Source organism: Leptonychotes weddellii, unplaced genomic scaffold, assembly GCF_054177405.1.
Source record: "Leptonychotes weddellii isolate Sample4059 unplaced genomic scaffold, ASM5417740v2 HiC_scaffold_2692, whole genome shotgun sequence".
In the NCBI taxonomy this organism is placed as follows: domain Eukaryota; kingdom Metazoa; phylum Chordata; class Mammalia; order Carnivora; family Phocidae; genus Leptonychotes; species Leptonychotes weddellii.
The window spans coordinates 1-13,225 of record NW_027862183.1 but is presented as its reverse complement, the minus strand read 5'-3'; the positions used below and the strand labels follow the sequence as shown (position 1 = coordinate 13,225).

The 13,225-nt window shown below is 44.5% G+C and overlaps 1 protein-coding gene across 1 annotated transcript; it reads right to left on the bottom strand.

The window, feature by feature from the left end:
* Nucleotides 1–3,776: 3,776 nt before the first annotated feature.
* IQCF3 (IQ motif containing F3) lies at nucleotides 3,777–5,175 on the bottom strand. The gene is made up of 3 exons (XM_006731747.2): nucleotides 5,158–5,175; nucleotides 4,947–4,991; nucleotides 3,777–4,186 (listed from the first exon to the last, which is right to left on the bottom strand). Exons 1-3 carry the CDS (start codon nucleotides 5,173–5,175, stop codon nucleotides 3,794–3,796), a joined length of 456 nt encoding a protein of 151 aa, XP_006731810.1. The 3' UTR covers nucleotides 3,777–3,793.
* Between the last annotated feature and the right edge of the window lie 8,050 nt (nucleotides 5,176–13,225).

Below are 13,225 nucleotides of genomic sequence, written 5' to 3'. Positions count from 1 at the left end.
GATATCATGACCCTGAGATCATGACCTGAGCCGAAACCAAGAATCAGACACTTAACCAACTGAGCCACCCAAAAGCCCTTATTAGTCAGCTTTTAAAAGGAGGGAAATTCTGACACATACTACAACATGGATGAACCATGACAATATTATGCTCCGTGAAAGAAGCCAGTTACAAAATACTGTATTTTGGTTCTACTTCTATGAGAGACCTAGAGTATTCACATTCAGAGAGACAGAAAGGAGAAGCGTGGCTGCCTGGGGTGGTGTGGGGAGATTTGGGGAGGTATGGGGAGACTGTTTAGTGGGTGCAGTGTGTCAGTTTGGGGAGATGAAAAAGTGCTTGAGATGGATAGTGATGATGATTGCACAACAATTTGAATAGACTTAGTTACACCACAGAACTGTACACTTAAACATCGTTGCAATGGTAAATTTCATGTTATGTGTATCTTACTGCAATTTTTTTGTCCTGTTTTTTATTATTAACATATAATGTATTTGTTTCAAGGGTACATGTCTGTGATTCATCAGTCTTACACAATACACAGCACTCACCACAACACATACCCTCCCCAATGTCCATCACCCAGCCACCCCATCCCTCCCACCCCCCTCTGCTCCAGCAACCCTCAGTTTTGTTTCCTGAGATTAAGAGTCTCTTATGATTTGTCTCCCTCTCTGGTTTCTTCTTGTTTCATTTTTTCCTCTCTTCCCCTATGGTCCTCTGCCTTGTTTTTCAAATTCCACATATCAGTGAGATCATATGATAATTGTCTTTCTCTGATTGACTTATTTTGCTTAGCATAATACCCTCTAGTTCTAATTCTAGAGCAAAAAGCAAGATTTCTTTTTTTGATGGCTGCATAATATTCCATTGTATATATATACCACATCTTCTTTATCCATTCATCAAAGACAACTCATTTTAACTCAAGGAGAGTGTGATGCTCCTGAAGCCAAAGAGAGAGTGTTTCAAGTAAGATAGAGTGGTCAACCTGTAGTCTGATGCAGAGAGAGGGCAGAGGACAGAGAATTCACCATCGTCATGTAAGCAAGTTAGTTGGTGATTTTAGATGGTGTAGTTTTGTTTAACCAACCACCCAAAACATAAAGGCTTAAAACAATAACCATTTACAGAGCTCATAGTTCTGTGGAGTGACAATGGGCTAGCCTCATCTGGGTGATTCTTTTCTCAGCTGGGCCCACTCAAAAATATGTGGTCAGTTGGCAGGTGTGAGGGAGGCTGGTGGTGTAAGATGGCCTCATCAGAGACGGCTCATCTCTGTCCCATGTTGTGTTTAATGCTACAGCAGTAGTCTCCTTGCTCACATGGTGGATGGTTGTTCAAGACCTCTTAAAGTTTAAGCTTGCAACTGGCACAATATCACTTTCACTGCATACTATTGGCCAAAGAAAGTCACAGGGAAGCTTAGATACAAAAGGAGGTTAAGTAACCTCTGTTTCTTAATTGATAAACTTATAAAATCACATTGCAAAGCGGCGTGGATACAAAGAGGGCAGTAACATTGGTCATTTTTGCAAACAACTTTCTCGATCAATACTTTTGACCTGTGAAGTTTCTGTGGTGGGGGTGGGGAAGGGCAGCCCAATTGAAGTGAGTTTAGGAGAGAATGGGAGGAGTGAAAGGAGAGACAGTGACGTGTTTTGCTATGAGGAGATGCAAAGAACTGGAATAGGACCTAGTCATGAATGGAGTTTTTAATGGTGGAGAACACTGTATGCTGATAGAAATGATTTGGTGAAAAGGTAGAAACTGATTTAGAGAAACAAATGAAATTACAGAAACACATCATTGCAAAGGCAAGAGGTGATAGTGGGCAAAAGAAAAAGAAGAGCACCAGAAGAGGAATGTGTTGGGGGTGGCTTTGGATGGTGCAAAGACAACTCATTTCAACTCAAGGAAGGCAACAAGCGTGGTACGAATGGCACTGAGATGGGGGATGAGACGGTAGGGAGATAGAGGGCCAGTCCACTGCCATTTTCTCAGTTCAGTGTGTAGTAACATCATCATTTGAGGTCAAAAGGAAAGGAGAATGAAGTGCCTCTTTGAAGAGAGAAGAGGGTGAAGTCTTCAGGTCAAAAAGCAAATTTACAGAGATGTGTTTTGAGAAGTAAGTCTGTCCATCTGTGGTCCTGAATATGAACCAAAACCATGCAATATGGCGATTTGTTTTTCTTCAAGGAAATTCAACTCTTCTGGTGCAGGATGAAGTAGGTGAAGGGTTGGGTTCATACAGAGGTGGAAAGAGGGCCAACGGTGGTAAAACTGTAAGAGAATCCTCAATAGAGAATGGAATCCGAGCTGGGCACAAGGGCAGTACAACGCTGGTAAGGTCAGTCTTTGGGAAGTCCTAATTAGAACAAAAGAAACATTTGTATTGATGCATAAGAATCAGTCATTCTAACACAGAGGTTGGCAAACTTTTTCTGTAAAGGACCAGATAGTATTTTAGGATTGATGTCAATACAGTCCTTGTCACAACCACTCAACTGCAGGCCAGAGTCTTCTGACCTTTGCCCTAAAGCATAGAAAGCAAAAGTTAGAGACCAAGATGATTGAAATCAGTATTATTGTCGCTGTGGTCAGTTATGACAAGAACCAGGGCAATGCCACCCAAAGTATGGTGAGCATTTATTACTACTGAGATTAAGTACAAAGACTGAGATGAAACACTTAGAAACTTGTATATCAAATCAAAATAGCAGTTTTATGTGTGTTCGGTCTAAACATTCAAAACAAGCCTGTGGTGAAACCACAGCCCCTGTGAGTCTGTCCTGTCCCAAGGGTGACTTCTACTGCGCCAACCCACAGGACCCTCCTGTCATCAACCACTGAGGAGAGCAAACCTTTTCTACTTATTTTTCTCATAATTCATTTTATTGTTTTACAAAAGAATTTGGTCTATAATGGATTGGACATTTAAAAAATAATGCTACTTCCTTACAGGCAATTATAGGAGTGAGTGATTCAGGTAGGATGGAAGTGAAAATCACTGGCGGTGAGAGGCAAGGGGCTTGGGCTGTCATCTAGCAATGTTGAAGTCACTAAGAATGGTATCACACATAGGGTGGCAATGATATCAGTGGGAGCCCTATTTGTGTTTCAGCACCCTGCAGAAGTGGTCCTGAGGGTGGAGGCAGAGCTGAGGTTCCTTAGTATCATGATATATGCTATTTCCCAAAGAAAACAATATCCAGGTTAGCATAAAACTTGCAGGACTTCGGGCCCAGTCATCACTAAGGCCAGCCTCCTGTGCATTCTCTGGGCTGTGCAGCTCCCAAGAGAGCCAACCAAATGTCTGCCTTAGGTCTGGGGGCTTACCAAATAGAGAGCCAATGGCTGCGAGCCCCAGCTGGCCCGCAATGGCAGGCTGCCAAAGCATGGATCCAGAGGCAATTCTCATAAGAGGAGGTGCCCAGAGTCTTTGGGAATATAAAGCCGCCCCCTCCCACCCCCAGCCAATTGCAAGTTCAGGAGACAAAGATGGCGCCGGGGCTATGGAACCGTAGACTTGGTTCTGGATGTGCGACGACAGCCTCAGGTGGCAGCTTCTGATTTGGACAGAGTCAGTGGCATTCAGCCACTGTGGGTCCAAAGCAGGGGCCATAGGCGCTAAGGGGTGGGAGTCGGGGGAGAGAGATAGCTGTCTCCCTGCGCAGAAGAGGGCAGCAGGGCTCTTGGGTCTTCATAGTGTGGGAGTCACTGAGACACACCAAACCTGGTCAGACGTTTATTGGGGCAGTGGAGCCAGTTCTCCACCCTATATCACTTTTAGACTGATAGGATTTCAATGTGGAACTCGGGATGGCTGGGAGTGACTTCATACTGTTCCTGTAGAACATCATGGGTCTGGAAGGCGAAGCAGCCCTCTGGGACCCGGAGGATGCAGAGGGCATTGAACATGTGGCAGTAACGCCGATGGCACTGCCACATGCGAACCCAGGACTGGAGCTTGACAGCCGCCTCCTCCTGGATGACATAGATCTTCAACAGGTCCTGCCGCCGCTTAAGAACCCGCCTCCACAGGCGTGTTCTCCACCAGAGCTGAATCATCCAGGCCATGAGGGCAGCCACCAGCAGGGTGCGACGCACCAGGGTGCCCCGCCACCAGGCCTGGATCTTCCCAGCCGCCTTGACTCTCTCTTTCAGGCGTTTTTCACGAAGCTGCTAACCAAGCAAAGCAGAGGACTCCACGTGAATTTGTCACAGACAACCACAAGTCTGGTGTCTGCCACAAAGGAGCTCTGATCTTCTCTCTTAACAACGAGGCTTCCCCCTGGTGGTTCTGGGGACCCAGGAGTCCTGGGTTGGGTTTTGCCTCTACTGTCTTGTCCGAGGCCATAGACACAAGGGCTCATCCTCTGAGTCACAGGGTCCTCATCTACAAAATGGGGATATGCTTGCTCTCTGGTCTTCACAGGTTCGTGGAATCAGTGGAAACACTTTCTGATCCAGAAGCCCTGGCATGGGTTTGAGGAACCAAAGGGTCCTCTGAGGATGAATCTCTGCATTTATGGCCTGCATCTCAGCCCAGATCCCCACCTGTGATGTTGCCTCCTGATACTTCTATGCCATGCCATGACCCCTTGAGGTCTCGTCCTTACCTCACTTTTTTTGATTTCCACTACTACCTCTCAGTCACCCCCATATCCTTCTAAACCCAGGCCACTCCTTCTCCAGCTTTCCAGTTCCCACAGCTGTGCCCCAACTTCCAGTGACCTGCCCACATCCTGCTTCCTCACCTCACTGTTGTTTTTCCATGCTTAACACAGCTCACTCAGAACAGGAAGGGAATTTATGGGGACAGGAGAGTAACACTGAGCTGACTTCTCAGCTGTGGGACCAGAGATGGATCCTCCACAGTGACTCTGTGGCCAGACGATCAGTGATCTGTGGTTCTCTCATGTTCCTGGGCCCCACCTACCTTCAGTTTCTCTTTCTCTAGTGCATCCTTATCTGGACCAAACTTCTGCAATCAGAATATAGGGAGAAAGCATGAGTGAGGAACAGCTTCTATGCAGAGTCCTCACAGCCCTACCTCCCCATTCTTCCTGAGTCCTTTGAAGTCATCTGGTGCTTCCTTCTGCCGTGGGCCAGCTCCCTATCCCCAGGGAGGGGGTGTCTGACTATCTTACACAGCATTTACTGCCCATGGTTTGGGGCAGTGTTTCTGGTGTTCACACCCCCTCTGGTTGCTGCTCCATTGGTCCTGGCAGAGGCAGGAAGGGTGGGAGAGGAGGAGATAGCCATGATGTCACAAGGGCAACTATGACCCAGGAACCAGGTTGCCTTCTTCAGGCTCAGAGTTGTTGGATAAAGAGGAAACATCTGCCCATTTCCCTCCTGCCAGGGATGGACTAATGTCCTTGGTGAAACCACAGCCCCTGAGAGTCTGTCCTATCCCAAGGGTGACTTCTACTCCGCCAACCCACAGGACCCTCCTGTCATCAACCACTGAGGAGAGCAGCTTATACAGTGCAGAGGAAGGCGTATGGGCTCAGGCTTCTCCCTGTATCCTGCCTTCTCTGCCACTGTGCCCTTCCTCAGTGTGTGGGAAAGTCCTTTTAATGAGGATCACTGTGAGTATGGAGGGTGAGCAGAAGAGGCCAAGGAAGGGTCAGGATGGGGGTAGCCCAGTCAATTTCTACACCTTCCAGCTGCCGTAACCCCCTGTCCTTCTGCAGCTGTTTGGTGCCTAGCAAGCCAATATATGTTTCTTAAAACAAAACAAGCCCTTCATTTTGTATCTGAAACTTAGTGGGCTGGGGGAATTTTCTAAACATGAGCTATTATGTCAGAGAGTGTCCCCCAATGTAGTCTCCTCTGGTGGTGGCAATGGTCCTATTTTAAAGGGTCGCTTAGTTATTCAGGCTTGCTTCCAAGACCAGCTGCCTCTGGCTGTCCCCAGTGCCATCTCTCGGCCACGCTCACTTCTCTTAACTGATTCTAGATAGCCCCCCTCCAGCCCTCAGTAACATGCTGATGTGGTCTCTTCATTTCAAGACATCAACTCCCCACCAAAAAAGACAGGATTTGGCTTTCTGCCCCATCCCAAACAACCCCACTGTTTCTCCTCTCATCTTCCCAATTAGGGCACTTGCAATTTAGGTCTCTAGTCACAATTTAGTGTTTATTATCATCGTGACTCTGTGAGTTCCACTGACCACGGTGCTCCAGAACCTACTCTGATTCCTTATCCTTTCCTGCACAACTTCCTAAAGGCTTTTTATTATGTTTCAACATATACAAGGTTTGACAACAGATAATGAACTCCCTATGTCCTCATGACCCGGCATAACCTGTTCTCCTCTTTTCTGCTTCACTGCTGAGTTCAGTTACCCCAGCGTTTCTCTATAGCAGACAGCACTGGGAGGAGCATCTTCCCGCGCACAGATATCATTCCATCCATGTCCCCCTTTATAATTGTGCTTTTGGAATTTTTTAAACTGCTGCTTTCCCATCCAGGATCACATGTTTTCTTATTAAATTCTGGTTTACATCTTACATTGAGGTCTTCAGCAAGTGACAGGAACATGATCCTGCGCACTGTGTCTCCCTCTTTCTTGGATTCAGTCCCTCATTTGGATAGAGCATATGCTATGATAGTTTCCTAAGGAAAGGTGCATGGATATAAATATGTAGAGATTGCAAGCCTGAAAATGACTTTTTTCTACCCTCAAATATGATTGATAGTTTTGCTCAGTATGGAATACCAGATTGCAAATAGTTTTCCTTCAGAATTTTGAGGAATTTGTTTTACTTTTTTTCTAGAGGTCTAATGTTATTCTGATTCCTTTGTCTATGTGATGTGACTTATTTTTTCCTCTCTGGAAGCTTTTAGGATCTTCTCTTTATCCCTGTAGTTTTTAGGATGTTCTGAAATTATTGTTGTTTCAATAAGTAATTATGAAATGAAGGAATACGTGATTCCATATAGGTCTTAGATTTGTGGCTTCATCAGGGTTCAAATCCTACTCCCTAGAAACAACTGTCCTAACATCTCTGAGACAAACCATCCCAGATCCCTCATACCCAACAGACATGTTGTTCTCAGCCTCTCTGAGATGTTCCCCCCCGCATTCATTGTATGGGGCATGTTAGTTTATAAAATTTGTATGATCCAACTCTGGAAAACCTTATTGGGTTTTTAAAAAAATAATTTCTACCAGGGCGCCTGGTTGGCTCAGTCAGTTAAGTGTCTGCCTTCAGCTCAGGTCATGATCCCAGGGTCCTGGAATTGAGCTCTGCATGAGGCTCCCCATGGGGAGCCTGCTTCTCCCTCTCCCCCTGCTGCTCCCCCGCTTGTGCTATCTTGCTCTTTCTCTCTGTCAAATAAATGAATAAAAGTCTTTAAAAAAATAACAAACGAAATAATTCTACCTTTCAATTTTCTCAATTTAATACATATACAAATCTTACTAGTCAAATCATTGACTGATCCTCTAATTTTCCAATATTTTCTACACTAGTTTCTTTTTTAAAAAGATTTATTTATTTATTTATGTATTATTTTTGAGAGAGAGAGCGTGAGTGGGGCAGGAGCAGAGGGAGAGGGACAAGCAGACTCTATGCTTAGCATGGAGCCCGATGTGGGGTTTGACCCAACGACCCTGAGATCATGACCTGAGCTGAAATCAAGAGTGGGACATTTAACCAACTGAGCCACCCAGGCACCCCTATGCTATTTTCTAACTCTGTTTTTTTATTGTACTTTTTGGAAGATTTTCTCCATTTTTAAGAGTTTTAACTTTCAAGAGCTCTTTCCTGGCCTCAGACTATTCTCCTTTTAGAGCACACTATTCTTGTTTCATTGATCTTTTATCTCTTATTAGGAATATTAGTTATGATTGTTAGTTTGGGTTTTTAAACCTTTTTCTTCTGTTCTTCGTATTGTCTCTATATCTTTTAATTCCCCTTTTTTCTATTTCTGTTTTTATCTCAGTCTCTCATGTTGATGATCCTTGGTTGTCTATTCATGTGTATGAGCTTGGCGCTAGAATGCCAAAGGGAAGCTCCATGTGCATCTGTAGGACTTACTAACTGGTACCACTCAGTGTGGGTTCATAAGGCAGAGTTGGGTTTTGTTTCAATGGGGGACCCCAAATATCAGCATTCAATTTTTTTATTCTTTGGAGCTTGTGGTAGATTATTTTAGTGGTCCTATATGCATACTTTTTCCTATGGGACTTTGTGCTTTCTTCCCGTTTGGCAGCACATGCTTTGGCCAGCAGAATAAGGTGGAATGATGATAGGCGAGTTTGGCCTTGGCTTCAAAAGTCTTTGTCAATTTATATTTGCCCTCTTGTACTTCTGCCATTGCCAACAAGGAAGTGCCCAGGCAGCCTGCTGGTATGAAGAGGAGGATGGGAAACACATGGAGCAGAGCTTCCCCAACCAAGCTCTCCCACCAAAACACAGCCTGGGGCAACATGCTTACTGTTGTAGGTCACTGATGCTGTGGCAGTTTGCTAGACAGCATTTGTGTAGCAATAATTAACTGATGCCCCAGAGAGGAATCCCAGAACATCCAGTCAGAGAGTAGAATGAAACCTGACTGCAAGCTTCAGGGAGGTGAACTGGCACAGAAGGCTGGAGGCCTCACTGTCCAGCCTACACACTTTCAGTTAGTCCCTCCATTTTGGTATGGTGCTTCACCGCTGCCTTTAGCCATGACTGAAATCCCTGAGTCTAGATGCTCTCTCATTCAACTTATGCAGAAAATAAACCTCTCTTCTGTCAGGGTGGAGGAGGGCTATTTTCCAGCTGTACACAGGAAGGAGGAGAATGGGGTGAAGGAAAAATACAACAAATTCTCATTTAAATGTTTATTCCTCATCTCAGATTCTTAGTAGTTGGTGCCTCAATTACATATTGTTGTTATTATTATAGTCTTGTGGTATATTTAAATGTGACTTATCATACTCCTACCTTCTAGTCTCTTTTTTCAAAATTGTCTTGACTAACTGTGGACACTTAGTCAATGTGATTTTTTTTTTTTTTGGTATCAGTTTGTCAAATTCCCAAAAACTCCTGATGATATTTTTATAGGAACTGAATTTAACTTATAGATAAACTTGGAGATAACTGACAACTTTACAATGGTAAGTCATTCTATCAATAACTATATGGTATATTTCTCCTTTTATTTGGTCTCCTTGTATATCCTTTGAGCTGTGGACAGAGGTGGCATGTGTAACTTCAAGGATATGCCCTAAAAGAGAAGGAGCATGCCTTTCTCCTCCTCTTTCCTCCTTGCTGGCTGGACTGTGGATAGGAATATTGAAATTGAAGCAGCTGGGACACCTGGGCAGCTCATTTGATTAAGCTCTGACTCTTGATCTCAGCTCAGGTCTTGATTTCAGGGTCGAGAGTTCGAGCCCTAGGTTGGGCTCCACCAATGTGGAGTCTCCTTAAAAAACAAAATAATAACAACAAAAAGAAACCTCAGAAGCCATTTGGGATCATGAAGTGACCTTGGGCTAGATACCATATATAGCCGAGTAACAAGTTAGAAGGGGCCAGGATTCCTCCCCCTGTGAAGTTCCATCTGGGCCTAGACACCTATTTCTGAACTTCTTTGGGAAAGAGAAATAAAACTCCAATTTATCTGAATCTCTGTTACTTCACAGTGACCACATAGTTATGTTCTACCTCAGTGGTTCTCAAAGTGGGGTTCCCTAGAATAGGAGCCACAGCAACACCTGGAACTTATTAGAAATACCCATTCTTGGGACCCTCTACTGAATCAGAAGTGCTGGGTAGGGCCCAGCAATCTGCTTTAATGAGCCCTCCATGTGATTGTGACGTGTGCTACCATTTGAAAAGCATTATTCTATTTCTCTCCTAAGTCCAACACATACAATAGTATGTCCATGGGACGACTGCCTACTTTCTTTAGGAGGCAGAGCTCAGAGGTTATCCTGGAAGTGAAGGCTTCCACACATATACTTTGTGTAAGTTGAGTAGAGGGCAAGAGAAGGATGTGACAATTTTATTTATTCCTAATACAGTTGTTTCATGAATGGCTGATGGTTGCCCATGTCTCCTTCCTGCTGACTTGTTGAACTAGGCTAATTAAAGACTCCACATTTGGGCGCCTGGGTGGCTCAGTTGGTTAAGCGACTGCCTTCGGCTCAGGTCATGATCCTGGAGTCCCGGGATCGAGTCCCGCATCGGGCTCCCTGCTCGGCAGGGAGCCTGCTTCTCTCTCTGACCCTCCCCCCTCTCATGCTCTCTCTCTCTCATTCTCTCTCTCAAATAAATAAATAAAATCTTAAAAAAAAAAAAAGACTCCACATTTGGCTCATAGGTCACCAATCCATGATTAGATTCATATTCAGGCCATTCTGACTCTAGATAATTAGAACATTTACCCATTAATCCACAGCATTTTCCCCTTTTACTGCACTACACAGCATTACAAGAATGTTCCGGTCCTCTGGGCACATTAAATGAGAGATAATTCCGCACTTACTGTCAAGAACTCCCTAGGACACCTTCTGCCAAGTTTCTAATTCAAAGACCAATTTTTGAAAACCACTTTCTGAAAACCAGCTCACATCAAATTCAATCTCTTTAAGTGTTTATTAATCTATTGAGATCTCCTATTCTTTTGCTATCTGTCTCAGCAAACTGACTTAAATGAAAATGAGGGTTTATTGGCTCACAAAATGAATTCCTATAGTATAGGTAGTGGTAGCCTCAGGCATGGCTGGATCCAGAGGCCCAAAGGAATCCTCAGGGCTTCATCTCTCTCCCGGCACCTGTTGGATCTACTTTCCTCTGTGTCGGCTCCATTCTCAGCTATTTCCATGTCGTGCCTGTAGCAGCTCTGGTTTCATAATCTTTATAGTTGGCAATCCTAGGAGTTCCAAAACGGCACCAGAATGGAGACTCAGTGGCCCGGTTTGTGTCATGCGCTCATCCCTGAACCACAGGCATAAAATATTCTGACATTCCTGTAAAGCACTTGCACATCCTAGGCTGAGTCTGGGTTAGGTAAGTGCCTCCATCATCCAGGAGCAACCATGTTGGTGCCCTCCATGAGACTTCTCCCACTTATCTTTGTGAGGCTCTTAGGGATAAGGAGTAAGCAGGGCCTAGAAGAGCATAACTTTATCTGAGGATTGGCAGGTCAACTATTAATGATCTTAACCAAAAATGTACAGATCCAGAAAATCCAGTGAATTGAAAAAACAGAGGCAAGGAGACATGACATTATGAAATGGGTAGAGAGGAAGGCCTGGACTGAGGGAGAAAGATACTGAGGATCATAAACAGATAATTATAGATATAGTGAAAGACAAACTTATGAGGGGTAAACAGAGACACATAGAGAGATGAAAACCAATAGGGCAGGATCTGTAGCTGAAATGGAGAGACAACAATAGATCCTCCCTCCACCACCCGGTACACGCACACACGTGGAAACATTGCCACAGAGAAATAATAATTCAAGGAGCCTGAAAATAACACGTCTATTGGGTATGAGGGATCTAGGATGGTTATCTGAGAGATTCATTCAGGGATGGTGGGATAGGTGTTTCTAGAAAGTAGGATGGGAACCATGGTGTAACCACAAATCCAAGTCTGGTAGGACCGTGTACTCATTCATTATGTATTTACTGAAACCACAAAAGAAAGCCACAACTTAATGAAAAGTTTATTTCAAAACTTGAACAGACTTTCCTCCAAAGGGGTGCAAATGGCCAAAAAGCACATGAAGATGTCCAATATCATTCATCATGAGGGAAATGCAAATCATACTGCAGTGAAGTACCACTTCCCACCAGTTGGCTAGAATTTGAAAAAATGAAAATAACAAGTGTCAGCAAGGATGTAGAAAAATTGGAGCCCTGTACATTGTTGGTGGGAATGTAAAATGGTGTAGATGCTAAATACTCGTAGTGGTATCATTCACAGTAGCACAAAAAGTGCACACAATCCATAGGTCTATCAAAAGATGAGTGGATAAACAAAAGCTGGTATAGCCATACAATGACATATCAATCAGCTATAAAAAGTAACAAAGAAGGGCACCTGTGTGGCTCAGTCAGTTAAGCGTCTGCCTTCCGCTCAGGTCATGATCCCAGGCTCCTGGGATCGAGCCCTGCGTCAGGCTCCTTGCTTGGCGGGGAGCCTGCATCTCCCTCTCCCTCTGCCTGCAGTTCCCCCTGCTTGTGCTGTCAAATAAATAAATAAAATATTTTTTAAAAAGTAACAAAGAACATGGGGCGCCTGGATGGCTCAGTTGGTTAAGCGTCCAACTTGATAGAGGCTCAGATCCAAGCCCCACACTGGGCTCCATGCTCAGCGGGGTGTCTGCTCGAGATTCTCTTCCTCTACCCCTCCCCCACCCCTGCACTCTCTCTAAAATAATAAATCTTTTTAAAAAAGTAATGAAGGACTGATGCATGCTACATTGTGGATGAGCCTCAAAAACATATTAAGTAAAACCAACACAGAATATTTTATGATTTCATTTATATGAAAAGTCCCCAGGAGGGAAATCTATGGAGACAGGCTGCAGATTGGTGGTTGCCATTGGCTGGAGGATGGATGCAGGCAAGTGATTGCTTCAGGGGCACAGGGTTCTCATTTAGGACAGTGAAAATGTTTTAGAACTTGATACAGATCATAGTGGTTGCTTAACACTGTGAAGGTACTAAATGCCACTGAATTTGTTATTATGTGGTGAATCTAAAAATGGTTATGTGAATTTTACTTAAATTAGATTCATGTTCTGTGTTCTTTTATGTGATGGTCTGTCAGGTGCGGCCACAAGAGAACAGAAGCCCAAGAACACAAAATTTATTATACTCCAAGGTCTGAAAGAGGAGGTCACTGCCGGTCCCCCAAGGTCACAGGGGCAGCATCAGGTATGGTCAGGTGACAGAAGGCAGGACTGAGAAAACAGCTTTTCCCCTGGCCTTTGTTGGAGTGGGAAAGACAAGGCAGGATAGGGTAAACAGTTTGGGATTGGCTGGTTTGAGTATTTTCTGTGGTCTCTAAGTTGTTGGGGGGACCTCAGATGCCTCGTACCTGGCTTGGGATGATTAAAGCAGAGGAATATGGCCTTCTGGGGGTGTACAGGACAAAGAGAGAGGAGGTATGGCCCTGAACTTGTTCGTTTGTGGATGAAAGGCATGCTCCGGGATGAGTCCTTTGCTATCTCTAAGAACTGGCTGGCCCTGGGAGGGGCAG